Source organism: Dermacentor andersoni, chromosome 7, assembly GCF_023375885.2.
Source record: "Dermacentor andersoni chromosome 7, qqDerAnde1_hic_scaffold, whole genome shotgun sequence".
Classification (NCBI taxonomy): domain Eukaryota; kingdom Metazoa; phylum Arthropoda; class Arachnida; order Ixodida; family Ixodidae; genus Dermacentor; species Dermacentor andersoni.
The window spans coordinates 59,503,049-59,521,841 of record NC_092820.1 but is presented as its reverse complement, the minus strand read 5'-3'; the positions used below and the strand labels follow the sequence as shown (position 1 = coordinate 59,521,841).

General features: G+C 46.3%; 1 protein-coding gene across 1 annotated transcript; it reads left to right on the top strand.

The window, feature by feature from the left end:
- The first annotated feature begins 604 nt into the window (after positions 1-604).
- Positions 605-17,659, top strand: LOC140219570 (uncharacterized). The gene is made up of 4 exons (XM_072289460.1): positions 605-833; positions 6,641-6,730; positions 12,750-12,845; positions 17,492-17,659. Exons 1-4 carry the CDS (start codon positions 690-692, stop codon positions 17,657-17,659), a joined length of 498 nt encoding a protein of 165 aa, XP_072145561.1. The 5' UTR covers positions 605-689.
- The last annotated feature ends 1,134 nt before the right edge of the window (positions 17,660-18,793 follow it).

Sequence of the window (18,793 nt, the reverse complement as noted above, 5' to 3'; positions counted from 1 at the left end):
ACTGCTGCTATCCGGAGAACTCAACCTAGCTTTGCGCCACTTATATCGGAACATTACGTGGGATCTGTTTGTTATCCTGTCATCTTCTTTTATCTTATTTTGCTAAGGATTGCATTCAACAAGAAATAAACCGCTCTTTTACAACTGTAAGCTTTGCTTTTGTTTGTTAATGTGTAATTTGTCTTGTGCCACAGCTAAGGAACAGAAGAAATATGAAGGAATCTCAAGAAGGCTGCTTAGGCGAACTTTCTTTCTTGAATTTGGCCAATGGTAATTGCGTCTTAAAGCCAAATGACCTTGGTGCAGCATTGTTAAAACAAATTTTCTTGTGCTTTCTTTACTACTTAAATCAGTTTTCGTTTTCCCCTCCTAAGTGTGTAACCTGTCACGTTCAGGGTTTAAAGTCAACAGAAGGCAATGATGACGCAGTGACGACCAAGGGCACTATTTGTCTGCTTCTTTTCTTGATTCCTAAACCGCTCGCTTCCTGGCCAATTCCTTGTTGTGGGCATGTGCCATTGTTCGGGGTCATCATCGTCACTGGCGCAGCGCGTGCTGCGCGAGAATCACGCGCTCAGAAGATAACGCAGAAGAAGCCCGACGGTTCGCTAAGTCCAGGCGTCGCTCCTTCTCACGGACCTCGAGTGTCGACCTTCTAAGCTCTCAGCTACTACTACCTTCATCGAGGCATGGCCGACGTGAGGAAGGACAACGTGTCCAGTGCAGCCTCCAAGTCTTCTTCGTCCGGAAAGTCGAGCTCTTCGGGTAAGGACAGAAGCAAGCCAACGAAACGCAAGCAATCGCGGCCTTCGATCGCCGAAAGCAGCGGCAAGGTGAGTGCGATGGCGGCTGCAGCCCGCTTTAGAGCGCAGCTCTTTTGCACCCTTCCCACGTTTCGCGTCGCCGTTAGGCTCGCCGTCGTGCTTCGCCGTGACCAGCTCCGTAGCCGGGGCTAGCGCGCTGCTCTAGCTGCGCGTGCACCTGGCACTATCTCTCGCACATGGCGCGATCCTTGCTCTCTTCGCTCCTCCAAAGCCGGATCATGTTTTCTCGCCTATCCTCTCACCCCCTTCCTCCGCGAAGCTCCGTTGCGGTGACTCTCGCCGCTACCGTCTACTCCACCCTCGCCGTTCCGTTATCCCAATGTCGCTAAAGTCCCTCAATAATTTCAAAGTATCGAAAGGCTTTGATCCTGCCGACGACGCCAGTGATAGGCTGAACGGTGACATGTGACCTTGCTCAGCCCCTTTGCCGCCATGAAAGTTCCTGTGCGCCGGGCAAAGTGCGAGCGTTTCGCCTGTTGTGCATAGCACAACAGGCGAAGAGCTGTGATAGTATTTCACTCGCGCGAATGAATGTTGATGGCCGAACTTTGCGGTGAATATTTACTTTAGTTCGTTCTGAGCCCGCTGAATAGCTCAGTATGACCTAGGATGCGAAGAACCGAAATGCCTTGTTGCTGTGCGGGTGGGTGCCGATATCAGATGGAGGATGGCAAGAAGTTATTTTGCATTCCGCTCGGCAAACAAAACCTAACCAGAAGATAAATGTGGTCGCATAGAATTGGACGGAATAACTGAACCGTCGTTAACTGCACGACTATGCGAGGAAAGTAACGTAGAGTGATACGAAGGGGTGAGCGAAAGTACACACGTGTGTGTGCAGAGCTGCGATAGTATTTCATTCGCGCGCATGAATTTTGACGGCCGAAGTTTGTGGAGGTCATTGATTTTAGTGCATTACGAGCCCGTTGACTTAGCAAGTGCAGTATGACCTAGCATGCAAGTAAATGGCGTGGCAGAAGGGCATTAACTCGCTGACAAATATCCGCGTTGCGTTACGTGCGCAATTTCAGCAAATTTGAGACGCGAATTCTACTTTTATTCTTTCCTGTGTTTGTGCGCGCGTTATTAAGTGCGCTTTACAATATGTCCAAAAAGTCATTTCCAACTCTGCATATCGTAATCGTATTTGGTGCATTGCATGTGTGAACAAATATATTCCTAAGTACCTGCATTACTCTGCTTTTGAAAACAAATACTGCACAGCCACTGCTATTGGCCATCAAATAATAAAGTATAATACGATATATCAAAGTACATTACATACAGCTGCGAGCTCGTTCCATCCAAGTTTCCCTTACACTCGAAAATGTTTCAATAATCGGCGATGTCATATTACTGATGAAAAACACACAACTGCAAATTAACATAAGAAAAACGCCAGAGCCGATACACTGAATGCCAGCAAAACACAGTGCAGTGATCGCTAGGCCAATCCGCATGCGTTTCGCATAAGGGCCCTCTAATTCTTACGGGGCTGTAGCGGTGCACGGAGGCGAAAAGGCATAAACACAACAATGCGCGTCATGATTCAAGTTTACGTGGCGACGTCGCACGGTTCACGAGAACAGTCAACCGCAGTCACACACGCGCACACACTACGCTGGATATTGGTGTGCCGCGAGACTAGATCGCTCTGGCAGCCCGAACACGATCGAGGAGACTCGCTGACACGATACCGCCCCTTCGGAATGTCACGACAGTTGCACTGCCTCGTAGCATTGAACCACACGACACAACAGTCGTCGTGCAATCGCTACACGACAGACACACTCAGCGGCAAGAAGACTGTTACCGTGAGGGTCGCACGTTTCAGCGACGTTATGTCGAAAGTTTTTCGGCCCAAGCGACTGTCAGCCTACTTTTTTACACGAATTCTTCGTTCAAAGTAACCGCTATGCGTACGCTGCGCACTTACAAGCAAAATAATTAACAGAGCAAACGGGATTAAGCACAACCAATCACCAAGGCTCGCACGGTGATTGAGCGCAAACGAACGAAATATAAACATGCGGAATCGAGGCGATCGAGCCCTCATTCCGCTCTCTTGAGCGTTTTTTTTTCAACGCTCAATTGAAATTAAAGGACTAGATTTAGCAGTTGCGGACCTTCTTTCGTATTTCACCACAGCAAGGCAGGCACCAGTAGGTTTTATTTCCGCGCGTGCGCAGATATTTTTTCACCTCACGAATGCCGCGGCGCCGCAGTTTAGCGTGGGCGCCGTCTGCTACAGGAACTTCCTAGGTGGCGCGCGCGGCAGATGTCGCTACCTTGAAAATTATAGAGGGACCTTAACTGTCGCGGCACTGCTGCGGTGCCGGTGGCGAGCGCTGCTAGCCTCCTCGCGCGTGACGGCTCTCCGCTCCTGCGTCCCCGCGTCGCGTAGCTCTACGGCTCTCAGCCGCGTCTCGCTTCCCCGTTTGCAAGGCGCGTTCCTCAGTGGCATTTGTCGCCTCTCGCAGTTCTTGCGCCTGGCTGTCCTTCTCCCGCCTCCACTGTTGCCTTATACCTCCCCTTACCTGGCGCAGTGCCGTTGCGGTTACTCGAAAAACAGTTATAGCGTTTCGTCCCCTTACTTCTACTTCCTACCCCAACCTTGTGCGGCCACATTGAGAATGAATCTGTGAATGAATGAGTGTGTGGCCTCCACTCAATACCCCTATCCTCTACCCGTTTCCTCATCCCACCTCAGAAGAAAAAGGTGAGTGCGATCGCGACTGGAGACCGTTGGTGATATTCGTGTATATTCATGTATTCGCTTGCACACAGTTTATTTCAGTACCTTTCTGTGCGAGCGAAACCCATCTATATTTATCCATACTTAACTGTGCATGTACCTCTGGTGACGATTCTTCCGTAAACATGCATCATATTTCGTCTTTGTTCTTGTAGCAGTTAGGGCTAACAGCTACAGTTAGCCAGTCGTCCGCTACCGCTGCTATCTGGCGAACTCAAACCAGCGTTGCGCCATTCACTAATCACCCCCTCCCCTCTCCACGCGAATGACCCACTATAATATGACGCGATGGTGCATCACCGGAGCGCCGGCTCGATAGCGGCGGATCGCGGTGTGTGCTGCCCAATCCGAAACGCAGAACCGCCTCCGTTCGGAACTGTGTGTTCTGTATGCGGTTGCCTGTTGATGTAAGGCAGGAGCTGTGCTCAAAGATCGTATTACCAAGTATGGTAACCGTCGGCCAATTTTTTAGGGGCCTAATACCGCGTACTTCTTGGCTTGTTGGTTCATACATTACACCTTTATCGCTTTAATGAGGAAAACACCGTAGCGAAAAAGGCTGGAATAACGCGAAAACACAAAATAGACGGTGCCGTGCTTGCCCTGTCTTCTTCACTGTTGTGTGGCCCTTGTTAGCGCGGAACCAAACGCAATCTTTAACGACAGTGTTGCCCTACCGCGCTTGTTGGGACCACCGCGTTCGGGCGGAGGCATGCTGTTTCCTTTCTCACCTATCCGAGAAAGGCCGTTCGAAAAATGAACCAATCGAACTTTCAAGTCGCCTGCCCTAGCTCCCACGACTATAAACGTGACTACTGTGACCACACCCGTCGTGGTTGCTCAGTGGCTATGGTGTTGGGCTGCTGAGCACGAGGTCGCGGGATCGAATCCCGGCCACGGCGGCCGCATATCGATGGGGGCGAAATGCGAAAACACCCGTGTACTTAGATTTAGGTGCACGTTAAAGAACCCCAGGTGGTCAAAACCTCCGGAGTCCCCCACTACGGCGTGCCTCATAATCAGAAAGTGGTTTTGGCACGTAAAACCCCATAATTAATTAACTACTGTGACCACCACACAGTAACCACTGAAACAGAACAAAACAGTAACCACCGCTTGCAAAAAGAGCATGCACGACACTTAACCCATTAGAGCCCAGCGTAACTTTAAATGCACAGTACTATTCTCATGTGTAAATACTTAAAAAAGCACTATACTGTCTTCCTCAGTACGCCATTTTGCTGAGAAGGGTCCTGCCAAGCCTACTACATTCTAGTTTCTTTTTGTCTCGAAGTTAACGCGTGTCTGTGTAAGTTTTAGGAAAGAGTGGCGTAAACTATGAATGCATGACATTTCATATGCAAATGGAATACGGAATACTAGAAGGCGGTCGGGAGCGGCGGTGTCGATATAGCTTCAGTGCGTTGCTCGGATGTCCGACGAAGCAGGAAAAAAGATAGAGGGAATCGACGCGGTATCCCTGTCTCTTGTTTCCTGAATATCGGGTTCGTATCTGTATTGCTTCAACGGAATGAACATGCTCTTAAGGCAAGAAATGAACATTGGGTTATACGAGACGGGGCGCAGTCTCATCGCAGCAGCTCGATGACGCGCGTGTCGCACACGACCCCTTTAGAACACGGCGGCTGACTTACGGCGACGTTCAAAAAAAAAAAGAAGGAAGGAAAAAAAAATCAGTTCCACGCAGTGAAAACTGTCAAATAAGTGAAGCTGGCGGTCGTTTTCTCAAGTTTGAACGCGCGTTTAGTGCAATTTTCATGAGTCTTTTGTCTCGTTGCCGCCGTTTTGATAGATTCGAGCTTCGGCTCCGGATTGCGCGCACTCTTCAGTTGGGCGAGGTTGTGACCAAACCAAAGTCTATCACACCTTGCAGCTGCGGCCGCACTCACGGTCGGGGAATTCTCTCTTGAACCGTCCATCGGCACCCTCCTTTGGAGAAATATCTCCGCGTCGATGTCTCTGCTCGGCCTCCTATACTTTCGAAGTTGCGAGTTGGCTTGCTTATGCTGGTGCTTGGCTTGGATTGGCTTCTCTGGAAAGTGGGGTTTGGCTTGCCTCCACCGGTGCTTCGCTCGCCCTTCCCGTCATCGATCCTCGGCGGTAGCGACTTCCCTCCGCTAACGCTTTGTTTGCGCTCCTCGCTCTCGAAGCTCGGGATTTGCGCGACGTCGGCGGTGCCGCTCGCGCCGAGCGGAATTCATGGGGCGAAAGGGCGCGCGCCGGCGAAGCACCTGCTCCTATACCCCTTTCCGCACCCTGCCCCTGTGCGTGACACCAGACAACGGATGGCAAAGGTTCGAATTAGAACAGCTCGGCTGTTTAAAAAACGGCGTCGCAGTTGCTTCTTCTACACGTAAGAATCTCAAAGGTGGGGAGAGATGGAGTGATCAAAAGAGAGTCACCGGATTCGGCATGGCTGGACTTGTGCCCATAACCTTCGTTAATCGATCAGAAACTACATTACGGAGGTACAGTGTCGTGGCCAGGCTGCGTTAAATACGATACACAAGGACGCCTGGGTTGTTCGTGTGCCTGTCGTTTTCAGTTAGCGTTGTTCTTGAGAATGTTGCGTTGAAATACACTGCACTTGCAGGCCCGCTTCGAAGCACTGCGGTCGCAGTATAGCTAAAGACATATCGCCATGTAGTGCATATTCTGGGAGCACGTATACTAGCATTATTGGACATCTGAAAGGCCAAGAGGCAAACACAAACTGAAGCATAAAATCTTAAAGGTCCCGCTCAGGCCAGGGGGCATACTAATGCGATTGTTTAGCAATTCACCACGCGATGCAGAAGTATTTGTAGCATGAAGTGACTTACGTCGTTGCATGCAATCAATTTACGAAACTACATCAGCCGATTCATTTGGAATCCCCTGAGGTGGCAGCACTGTTACAGCCCTGGCTTCTCTACTTATTCGTTTCTCAGCTAATCACATAATGTCACAGCAAGAAGTTTTAAAAGAAAAATGGAGCACACATGATCGCTGACGATGTGTAGCTTGGAAACTTAAGGTCCGTACTACACTTCATTCGCAGACTTCAAAGGGTCCGGCTGCACCGAAAGCACCTGTTGCAGAAGTTCCTGCCGGGCCTGCACATTTAAAGGCGACCAAATCAAAAGAAAAGGTACGACTCCCCTGCGGAATATGAGGGCGCAGTAACAACTTTACGCGTAACCCCATACTATGCATATAGAGTTCTTCGTTTTCGGGTAAAACCCGATAATTACCGATTTTTGCTCCCCGAACAATATTTATGAACATCAGGTTAAACCCCCGATTCCTTATAGACTAAAGAATAATATTAAATGGAGGCGTTATAAAAGTTATGAAAGGTGCTCATCTTTTTGTGAACTGGTGGCCACGACATATTAGTATTATTACTAAGAAATGAATATGGTATAAGCTTCGTTCTCGCTTGACTCTCGGGATACGCTGGCATATACGGGTGTCCCAGCTAACTCTAGCCATGGTTCAAGAATATGCGCATGCCATGTAGCTGGACAGAACCAAGGTAATGCTTGCCATCGCTTGGAGATACTCGGATTATGTTTTCATACCGCTTAATTAGATAATTAGTCATGGATAATTATTCAACTTATCAAATATTATAATTAGATGAAATGTGTGAAAGAGCAAATTGTAGAACAACATGAAAAACTCCCGATATAGCTTTCTGTTGCTCAATACGTGCTACATAAAGGTGTTTTTTCGAGCGTGAAAGAAGTGCCCGAATACACGCAAGAGTGCCTCGAGCGGTTAGTCGCGCGGCAATTTTGCGTGTATTCGCGGGCTTGCCCGCTCGTAAAAACACTTATGTAGCACGTATTGAGCAACAGAAAGCTGTGTCGGTAGATGTTCATGTCGCTCTACAATTTTCTCATTGACACTTTTTATCTAACTATAATAATTGAGAAGTTCAATAATTCAGACTAATTATCTAGGTAGGCGGAATGAAAAATAGGTTGAGTATCTCCAAGCGACGGCAAACAGGATTACCTTGGTTATGACCCGCTACGTGGCATTTGCATATTTTTAAACTGTGGCTAAAATTATCTTGGACACCCTGCATAAAGGTATACTGTATTCAGCTCATGCCGCGGCCTTCAGTGAACGAAAGCCTGTTACTCTTTTAATAGCCGCGTTTAAACGGATACGGCAATGGTGCATTGCATCGCATTTCCTGCACGTCGCACAAGGTAAACAGCGGTGATACGCTGGGAATCAAAATAACGCAAAGCTGACGTTGCTTTCCATCGTGAATGCTAGCTGTGACGTTGAGGCGATGTTTACATAACCACTCTACCTTCAAAAAAGGGCGACTTATTGAGGCGAAAGCCTTTCTAGGCTCATGGTGGAGTTTGTGCCAGCAGACCTGTCTTCCGGAGTGTCCGCCGAAGCGTCATCAGGCCAAATGAAGACAAATTAAAGACAAATTATAGAATGAGAAATGATAGTGACAGTTAGTGAATCATAACGTTATAATAGAGATTGTTAGAGGTTAATGACTAGTAATGACTAATAATGACTACTAATGACTTGTAATTACTACAAATGACTCCTAAATGACCAATGTCTAACGACGGCTTGTAACGACCAGAACTGATTACAAATGACTAGAAATGGCTAGTAATTAGTAGTAATGACTAAATGACTGCTAATGACTGTTAATTCGTACTAATGACTATGAGAGGACCAATATGTCTAACGATGGCTTGTAATGACCACAAGTGATTACAAATGACTAAAATGCTTACTAGTGAGCAGTAATGCCTAATTTTGACTGAAATGACTTGTAATGACTAATATTGACTACGAAATGACAAATATCTCTAACGACAACTTGCAACGGGTACAATTAATTATAAATGGCTAACAATGCTTAATAATGACCAGTAATGACTAACAATGACTGAAATGACTTGTAATGACTACTAATGACTGTGATATGACCAGCATGTCTAACGACGGGAATTGATTGTGGTCTAACGACAACAATTGATTACAGATGTCTAAAACGCTTAGTAGCTAGCAGTAGTGACTAATAATGACTCAAAAGGCGAATGATAAAAGTATGCTTTCGCCGTTCACCTCTTGAGAGTTCTTAAGAGACCCTGTAATTTTTGTCTAGCGGTATACCATTGATTTTGTCGCAAGATTACGTATTAGGACCCAGCCAAACAGAACAACAGCATACAAGGACAAAAGGTCTGTCATGACTAGGATGGACATTGAAATACTCCCTATGCATATAATGTAATATTGGGAAAGCATGACACCTTCGCACCTGGTGCAACGAATGCTCCTGTGGACTAATTCTTGCACGTCTTTTGTGTAACTGAAGTGGAGAGAACAATGGAAAGAAAGACTCGCCAAATCCGTGTCTATATTGTTGTTTTTGTAAATACGGTTAGCTTAAGACAGTGTAAATTAACGCGTGACAACGAGAATTCTTAGAAATCAGTTCGTAGACTAATTTTCAAACAGCCGCATTTGCATTGAGATGTTCGTCTGTGTTAGCTTGTTTAAATATAATGCGTCTATCGAAAAGAAGACCGTTAATTGTTTATAAAGCTCAACCAGAAAAATTCTGAACATTGGACACCGGGACGACAGAACCCCTATTTCGACCACACTTTCATTTGCCATGGTTTGTTTTTCGATTCGGTGGGCAAAGGGCAGGCCTTATTTATTTGGTGTGCCGCCTTTTGCCTCCCTTCATCGGTTTGTGACCAAAGAATAAGAATAAATTTATCTTATTATTTTTCGTGGTACGTTGTTATTGTGATTTACGAAAGTTGCGCATATCCTCTGCTCTTTTAATCCATCATTTGAAACCTATTCACTCTCCTCGCCCTTGTCTTGGCCTTCCTTTCTGGAGGTCAAACAGTGGATGCGATCGCCGCTCAACGCCATCATGCATGGTGTATTCGATAAGCGGCAAGCATGGACTTCGAAATCGGAAGGCCATCCGATCACGGAGGCCATGCAGCAACCAAGTGAGAAAAGCGATACTGACCACTGTTCGCTGCCGATATGATAAGATGGTGCGGGAAGTCGCAGAGAAGGCGCACTTTGTATGGATATATTTAATTTTCCATTTTTCTTTCGCCCTTAATCACTGGCTTGCACGCTGCGGCAATGCAGTTATCGCCGGAATATGTGGCTCGGTGCTCCGAATGACAAGAAAAGATTACTAGAAAGTGAAATGCATCGTTACAACATCCGCACGGCTCCAGAGGACTTGCGGTCTGAGAATCGTAGATCATGTCGCTTGTATATAACAATGTTACTGAGCAAACAGTATTCTGGCTGCTTAGCCTGGGAATATGTACTATTCATGGACAAATTGTACACTAAGAAAAACCCAGAACACAGTGCAAAATTAGGCTAGGATTTACACTCGCGCTAGCATTGTTCCTACGAGCAAACTTCAATCAACTTTGATGCTGGACCTATTAATAGCGAAGGAATCTATCCAATGGCAAAAGACAAGATTTTGGGATTTCGGCGCTTGAATGTTTGCGATCCAGGCAGCGAACGTACAGTATTCTGCTTGAGCAGATCTTCCACGTGTCACACGCAATCAATATACGAATGTTCTTACGTTTAGGTGGTCGATTTGAATCGACTACGGAGGTAGTGCCATTACCAGGCTGTCCCATTACGCGCACTAGCGAACAAGCTCGCTACGACTGCCGCAGCAAACACTTTCAGACAAAGGTCATGCAAATGTCATCGCTGACCACGTGAACCACTGAAAAAGCAGCGGCGCTGTATACTTGCAGATAGCGCTGGTCCAAGATGCAACGAAAGCGCCTGTGCTGGAAGCGCATGCCGGGCCTGACGCTTCAAAGGAATCCCCGAAGGCGACCAACACAAAAGAAAAGGGGGGACACAATAAGGGATACTGGGGGCACGATAAAAACGTCACGTATAAGCCCAGATAGTGCCCAACCGTGAACACTATAACTGCGGCAACATTTCTAATTGCGCACGTTTTCGCAAATAAATAAGTTATTTTAACAGCCATGCGGACGCGCATGAACTGTTTATACTTTGCTATATCCTTGAATGGTGCCATCGACGGTACGAAATCTTGGAAGTGCGTAGGCACTTTAGCTCTAGGTGTCATGTGGCACATTCAGTAACATGATACCTGAAAGCTGTTATTGCCTCGAAATTTTATTTGGATTGACATTGTGCGGCATTTATTGCTATTTATGGTAAGACTAATTTATTGAAAAGAAACTAGCTGTCTACATAAGCCTCCCCCCCCTCCTTTCCTTCAACTGATAATTGAAAAATAAAAACGCGCATTTGAAAACTCTTATCTTGCAACTACTTCAATGTACAACTGGAAGCATACAAAATACCATCTTAGTAAGTATCGTACAAATCACGGATTCCAGAAGGTAACTATAGTAGCCAAAGAATCATAGACTTCATTAAAAAATACAGTATAGTAACTCCGAATCAACATGACTTTAGAAGGGAATACTTTACGGCTACTTCATTAAATTCTGTGGCAGACAAAGTAAGCCCGGCTTTAAACGATAATCAAATCATTATTGGTATTGTCCTAGATTAAAAAAAAGGCTTCCAACGCAGTGAAGCACAATACGTCGCTGCAGACGCTCCTACGGTCGGGATTTAGAAGGATTGCTTTAAAATTTTTTCGCGGCCATTTGAATTAAATTTAAATTTAATGTATGCGACAACAAAAGACAGGAAACTCCTTTAAATGAATGTTCCGCAAGGTTCAGTACTTGGAGCAACCTTGTTTTTGCTCTTCGTCAATCATTACCCTATCTCCTTGACCCACACGCAAACTGCTCTGTCTGCAGACGACACTGTCTTAGTTATAGCACTACCGTTAACAAACTACAGTTCACTTTTGAATGGTTTAGACGAAAAAAATCAGCGCTAAATACAAGAAAAACTGAGCGTGTTCCCCAACATATTGCGTAGAAGCACAGTGCTACGCGTATGCTTCCCTTTGTTCTGTGGTCAGCATTGTGGAGACTCGGGGTAGCGTTTAGGCAAGGAATCCTTTGTCCCAAATGAATGAGTACGTCCGGGAGTAGGAGCGAAAGAAAAAGGTGTTTATTTTACGCTATTTACATGTAGTAACAAGTCGTCAGATTCTAGTCAGAGCTCACACATGCTTGCAGACGTCAGGATGCCGATCTCTCACCAAGGTGTAACAGTCGCCGGGCGGAACAAAAACCTTAATGTGTCGACAGGGCGAAATGTTTACGGCCGTCGAACAATGTCCCTTGGTGGCGAAAAAATTTGGTACAATATGGCTAGCTTGAATAAATGTCGGCGAAATATTGCACCGTGGCTTAAGAGACTCACTCTTTCGGAGAGCTCGAAAACTCGCGAATTACTGCTGATATTTTGTACATCTCTCATTGATGCTCCAATTTTCACATTAACAGTGCACTTGATAATTGACGCTGTACTTATTCAGCCTTTGTGATAAATCCCCAACCAGCCATATCGGCAATGGGTCCAGATGCTGTGACAGTCATTTTGTGCACTTTTTTATTGCAAGAAACTTTTTTTTGGAAAAAAATGGTCTTGAGGGGAAAAAACGCTCGTGCACTTCGATTTAGGTTCGCGCTAAATAACCAGAAGTGGTCGGAATCACTCCGGAGTCTCGCACCATATGTGGTGTGTTTCATAAGCAGATCGTGCTTTTGGCTGGTAGAAGCTCACAATTTTTACTTTCTTTTCCACGTCTGATCTAGCGAAGCTCTTAGGGTAGCACATAAGCTGCCAAGGCACTCATACTCTAGCCCAATTTTTATTTGCTCGCGAAGGTATGTAAGCTTCCACTCTGCTGGCGCTGAGCTTTGTAGGGGAATTTCATTAAACAAGAGTGTTCTTTTTCTGCATTTTCTTCCCTATTATTCAAATCTCTGTATTAATAAAATCTCTGTCACCAAATGAATGAAAAATGGGATTCGACAGAATTATTTACCTCCCTTAACTATTTCGCCGCTACTTTTTAAGTCTGCATTTTTCGAGCATGCATGACCCGTCCAAGTGTGGCAAGGCACCCACCGTGAAACGTTTCTCGCAACGTTATTTTCCATTGCACTGTAACGAACGGGTGTTGTTTATTTCTCGCATTTCAGGCTACTGTTCCACAGGAGCCACGACCACTGCCGAAAGAGCCCCAAGGGCAGCACCCTTCAATGGATGCTTCAAGGACGGTAACGTCCAAAGAAAAGGTGCGACTCCGCCACACACGCTGAACGCGATGAAGTAATATTTTAGCTTATTTATTTGGGCTCTTTACAAAACACCGGGTTACCGAGGTGACGTGAACGGCAGATGACGATGGTACTTATTGGCATCCCCTTTTACGCGGGGCGCGGACTGTCCCTAGCCTGCTTGATTCACTACATTTATCGCCATCTAGCCTTTTACCCCTCTGATGTCGATCTTAACTTTTCTATTTAAAACCGCTGTCACTATATTGTACCATTACCTACGCTTGCCATGTCTTCGTTTATATTGTTTATATATTGCCGCCAAAGAGCGTCCGCTGCTTAGATTCATCTTGAAACCTTAAAAACCCGCACTCTCCACCAAAATATTACGGGGAGAAAAGACGCTTGACAATAGATCTGCAAGATATATACAACGGGCAGAAGACAGGCATACAAGATGGAGCCCGTGCGAACGACTATCGGTGATCGTCGTCTTCGTCAATCCTCTCATATCGTTCACTCCTGCAGCACCTCGTAACAATATGAATATCTACGGTGCCCTTTATTCCAACACTGCACTAATCGTTTCTTATCTCGACTGCTTACCAGTTAATCCTTCCACCCTCTTTGTATCCCATCGCCTCTGGAAGTTGGACACTCGATTCCTACGGGTCTCGCTGGGTGAATATATTGGCATTCTACCACGATGTGGCGAGTCATTTCCGGGTTTTCTTTGCAGTACACACGTCTCATCTTGTTGCGAGGGCTTGCTCCGGTGTGTGTTTATCCTTAGGGAACCAGCTCGAGCCTTACATAGCAAGGCACTTCTCTTTGTGTTATATTACAGATTTACCCTTCTAATTTCTTCCTTAAGATTCTTGTAAATCTCTGTTGTCTTTTAAGGTGGAGATATTACGACCTCGCTGGGTTTCTCTTGACGTGCGCAGCTTCGCCGAGCTGGGGGAGGGAGAGCTGGGAGAGTGAAAGCACAGTGTAAGGTGACGCGGAGAGGGTCGGTGGAGCCTAGCGGGGGAGAAGGAGCGGTGCGCACGCGAGCGAGGAACGCGGCCCGGATCAACACCAATAGCCAACTCCAACTGGAAAGGACGAAGTCGTTAGACTTCGCCCTTTCCACTAGCGCTAGGTCAACAGATGGGGTGGTCGCATGAGGCGGCAAAAGTGTTCGGCCAGTCACCGCGACTTCGCAGTAGCGCGTGTCCGGCTGAAGTGTCCCCCTACTGTCCTGGGGAATCGGCATTCCCCGGCGCGTTTTTGTCGACGTGCATCTCTTCGCTGTTCAGTTGCTCGTGTTATGCGTGTTGCTGTGAGTGTTTCCTTGTCTGCGAGCTTTAGAAATGTGAAACGAAGGACGCTGCAATGCCGTGCAAATGCAATGTACCGCGATACCGTGGCAACTACACCGGGGACACGAAGGTGCACGTGTTAAGTTCCCGAGGTAGGAAACAATGAGTAACGCTTGGATACGCGCTGTGTCGCGGGAAAAGTTCTCGGTCACCGAGAATTCCAGGGTAAGCTTATTTTTCGGTATAGCATTGTTATTTTGTATCAGTGCCAACGAGGCAATGCACCGAAAGATGGAACAGAGCTACCGCTGACGCCATCCGAGTTCATCCGCGTTTCTCCACATTCACGCCGAACGCGTGCAGTGCCCGTAACCACAGCCAGCGTCTCTGACGACGGCTCGGCAAGTTTAGATAGTGGAAGGAGAGTTGGGCTCACTCGTCCTGTAGCGTCGGAAACTTTAATTCAACGATTTTGTTAATAATTTAAGCTTTCGCCTTAAAGAGCTCCTCACCAGGCCCTTTGTGGTTATACGTTGGAAGATATTACGTGTCCTCTATGGAGCGTTCTGCCACAAAAATTGTTCATATCGGCTCTATAATAGCCGAGATAGAAATAGTTCAGTGCCGCAAACCTGTGATTTCACTAGGCGAGCTCCACTGCATAGCAAGGCACTCTCTCCACTCGCCCCGTCTAGCCTCCGCAACCGAAACTCTTTCCCTGCGTTCTCCCAAGCCGGGCCTCGAGGATCGTGTGACACATACGTCACGGGCCCCGCCCTGACTTTTTTTCTCCTCGCTTGTTTTGCTTTGCGGAGCGCACTTCCGCTGGCGACGTTGCGGGCCTGCTGTTATCGTTTCGCGCAGTGCAGGATTTTGCGTGCTGTGCAGAAGGACACATGAGTAGTGGCATAATTCAGTGCTACACGAATACTGAGGCAGAACAAGTGGATTGCAGAGCATGATCACGCACTGGAACACGGTAGAAAATGGCATAGTTTCATTACCTGCGCACGTGACCACACGACTGTGGGAACGTGCGGTTATTTCTCTAAACTTCAATTCGTCAGTTCAAGCAACAGATCCCACATATATCAGATGTTGTCTTGAATACTTATCGAAGTCACGTGTCACCACGAGCGACGTCACCCTGCGGACACGACTACGTTGGCGCAGGTACACGAGTGCGTCATACACCGGCTTGGAGCACCGTAGCCGCGAGAAGGGAAAACGGCGTTCGGTTTGAAATTTCAGATCTTTCTGCGCGCGTAGCAATGTAATACTTTGCAGACACGATCGTTAGCACGCAATGTATGCTCTGCGCATGTCAGCTCAAAATGGCCAGACTTGGTAAGGGGCTCTTTAAGAGGAAGCTTTAGCTCGCGTGCTATGTAAATACATGTAAAAAGAGAATTCGTTTTTCTCGGCAACCACTGCACCTAACTTTACGAGGTTGGTAGAATTTAAAGGAAAACGTTAAAATCTAGTGACTGTTGGTTTCGAATTCATTATTTAGGTCGTAAATTTTTTACTAAAAATTGACGAAAATCGCACATTTTCAGTAAATGAAACTTTGAAGTTTACAACTCCATAACTCAGCAAAGAAAAATGACGTTAAAATTATGTGAATTGCATCTAATAGTACATCTAATGTGGGCAAAATAGATATGTTACACATGAATCTCAGATTTAGTAATGTGTAAATACAGCTTTTGCCGAACCCTTGTACACAACGTAACCAATTCAAGTAAGATATAAATTGACATATCGAATTTGTACGCTTTGATGATCTAATGGATGCCGTTTACAGAACAGGGACATCTATTTTGACAGAGAGGCATTAATTTTTAAACGTCGTGCTTCTATCTTTTTCTAACTTTCGTATTATTGAAAATTCTTTGAATAAAATTGAGGCCATAAATGGAAATTCCGCTTCTAACAGTCGCTAGAACTTTACTTTCTCTCTCAAATGCAACAAATTTCATTAAGATCGGTCCAGCGATTCCTCTTAAAGCATCTTCAGTAAGGAAGATTAAGGAAGCTTTAGCTCGGGCCCAACTCCGACGCGGCCTATTGAAATACATGTAAAACGCAAACACGCTTTTCTGAGATAACCCCTGGATTGATATTAATGACCCCTGGATTGATATTAATGAAATTAGTTGCATTTGAGAGAGAAAGTTTAATTATAGTGACTGTTGGAAGGGGAAATTCGATTTATGGCATGAATATGGTTAAAAGAAATTTAAAGAATTCGCAAGTTCGAAAAACTAGACGCTCAAAGCTTATAGATTAATAACTTTGCATCGAGAACACATATCGCGATTCTGTAAACGGCATCCATTAGATCATTCAAAGCCGAGAAATTTGATGTCATATTATATCTTACGTGAATGTGTGACGTTGTTCAAGAGGGTTCTGCAAGGTATGTCCATATTACAAATTTTCTTTAGATTCATGTGTAACATCAATTTTGTCAGCTTTAGATGTGCTATTAGATGCAATTTACAACATTGCACTATCATTTTTAACTGCCGCATTAGAGTTGTAAATTTGATAGTTTCGTTTTCTTAAGATGTTTTGACAATTTTTAATAAAAATTGACAACCTAAATAAAAAATTCGAAACCAACAGTCACTAGATTTTACGTTTTTCTTTTAATTGCAACAAACCTAGCGAAATTTGGTGCAGTGGTTGCCGAGAAAAACTAATTCTCCTTTGACATGTATTTGGACGGAGCACCCGAGCTATAGCTCCCGGCCAAGCTTTTGTAGAGGGTGTTGCCCGCATGCGTGCCCTCTCCTGTGGCTCCCGATGCAGGAGGATCAGGCGAGGGAGGAGGGGCGTTCTCCTTCGGCGGCTGCTAGGGTGCCTCGTTGTCCTCCTCGCCCGCCGCTCTGTACAGAGTGGAGACAACCGTGGCATCTACTACGGCGTTCTACACGCGAATCGCGGACACCGTTGTAGACGCCTTTGGCGGACGCCATAGGGACGAGTTGCCGGCGCCCGTGTGTCTTGTGTGCGGTTTGGCACTACTTTACTGGCCTTCCCCCAGCTCCACTGGTCTCTGGTGTTTGTGGTAGCAGAGCCACGCTTAATTATGTTTGTTTCCGTTCTTTGCGTACAATTTACCACCTCTGTTTTTCTCACTCAAATGCTACTTTATGAATCCTGGTTGTCTACACTTTCATTTAACCTTTATTTGGCTCTATTTGGTTGCCAATTTTCCTGACCTCTTCCTACATACCGTGTCCATTATATTGAGGTCCAGATATACGTGCACTTTAGCCGCTTATTTATTTTCATCCGTGTTGAGGATTTCCCCGAAACTAATTTCGCTCTGTGCTTCTCCGACTTCAAAAGCGGCGCACCCTGCACCCTGCACCCTGTCACCCTGCACCCTGCACCCTGTCACCCTGCACCCTGCACCCTGTCACCCCGCCCTGTCACCCTGTCACCCTGTCACCCTGCACCCTGTCATCCCGCACCCCGCACCCTGCACCCTGCACCCTGTCACCCGGCACTAAGTAATTTGTGGTTTTACCGTTGGCTCCCAGAGCCAAGTGGCCTACCGACATTTGGTTAGCTTCGGACCCCGACACGATGTTCGATTTTAAGCACGAAATGGCATTTGCGAGCGTTATGGCTGGTAGCATTACTCCTTTCCAGAGTCATCCCACCACCTCATATTTATTATAGTCCCAATGTGCTCTACGTTTTATCATTGCCGAATTCCGCTTCCCCTTCATTCTTAGATTGGTGAATGCTTGAGTAGCAAGGTCTTACTTTCTTTGTTTTATGTGCGCACAGAGGTATTCATATTCCTTCACTATGCATACGGCTTCCTCTCTAATTGATACTGCGTCATTACTCGTCCCTTCATTAAAGATCATAATGTGGTTTGCTCAGGCCTGCATTCGTTGCTGCATTGCCACATATATTAGCAAGTCTCTGTAATTATCTTGCATTGTCATTGTATGCTAATCGCCCTATGCTTTCCGTATTCATGAGCACAGGGACCTCGGGCGCCATAGCGTAAAGCTAATCCACACTTTTTGATTCCAATTCTGCAATCAGCCATCCACGATTGGTCACAATGTTCTGGCCGCCTTCACTTCGCCTGTCTGTCACGCGACGTCACGAAAACCGCGATAGCTCCCCATCTCATATGACATGTACAGGCTGATTATGTATGAATAGACCAAATAAAAGAAAAATAATTATTTCTGATTCGGCGCTTGTTCGCCATTAGCCCTCTGTCATTGGTCAAAAGTTTCCAGGCCGCGCCGACTACGCCTTTCTGTCATGCGACGTCACAAAACCGCGGGAACTCACCGTGTCAAAGTGACGTGTGAAAGATGTGAACTCACCGTGTGAAAAATGGCGAACAAAATTGATTTCTTTCCCGAATAGCCGGAGACTGCCCCGTTCCGAAAGGAACATAAGATGGCTGCTCACCAGTCGCTCAGGCACTGGCCATTCGCATCTGCTGGATAGCATGGGTTTATTCGCGTACAACAGAACTTTTTGCGTGGCCGCATAACGTTATCGAGCCCTTTCGGCACGTATACGACATCGATCTGTGAACTCTTCTCTGCCGAGGATCCGTCTTATCGGCATCCTTAACCTTCCGCTGCAACTCCCGAGATTTTCGACCAGCCACCG

What these genes read in the sequence shown, in the direction of transcription:
- LOC140219570 (XM_072289460.1), top strand. Translation starts at nt 690, where the DNA reads ATGGCCGACGTGAGGAAGGACAACGTGTCCAGTGCAGCCTCCAAGTCT. An exon ending in TCGCCGAAAGCAGCGGCAAG is followed by an intron (nt 834 to 6,640) that starts GTGAGTGCGATG and finishes CTTCATTCGCAG; the next exon opens with ACTTCAAAGGGTCCGGCTGC. An exon ending in CGGTAACGTCCAAAGAAAAG is followed by an intron (nt 12,846 to 17,491) that starts GTGCGACTCCGC and finishes CGACTTCAAAAG; the next exon opens with CGGCGCACCCTGCACCCTGC.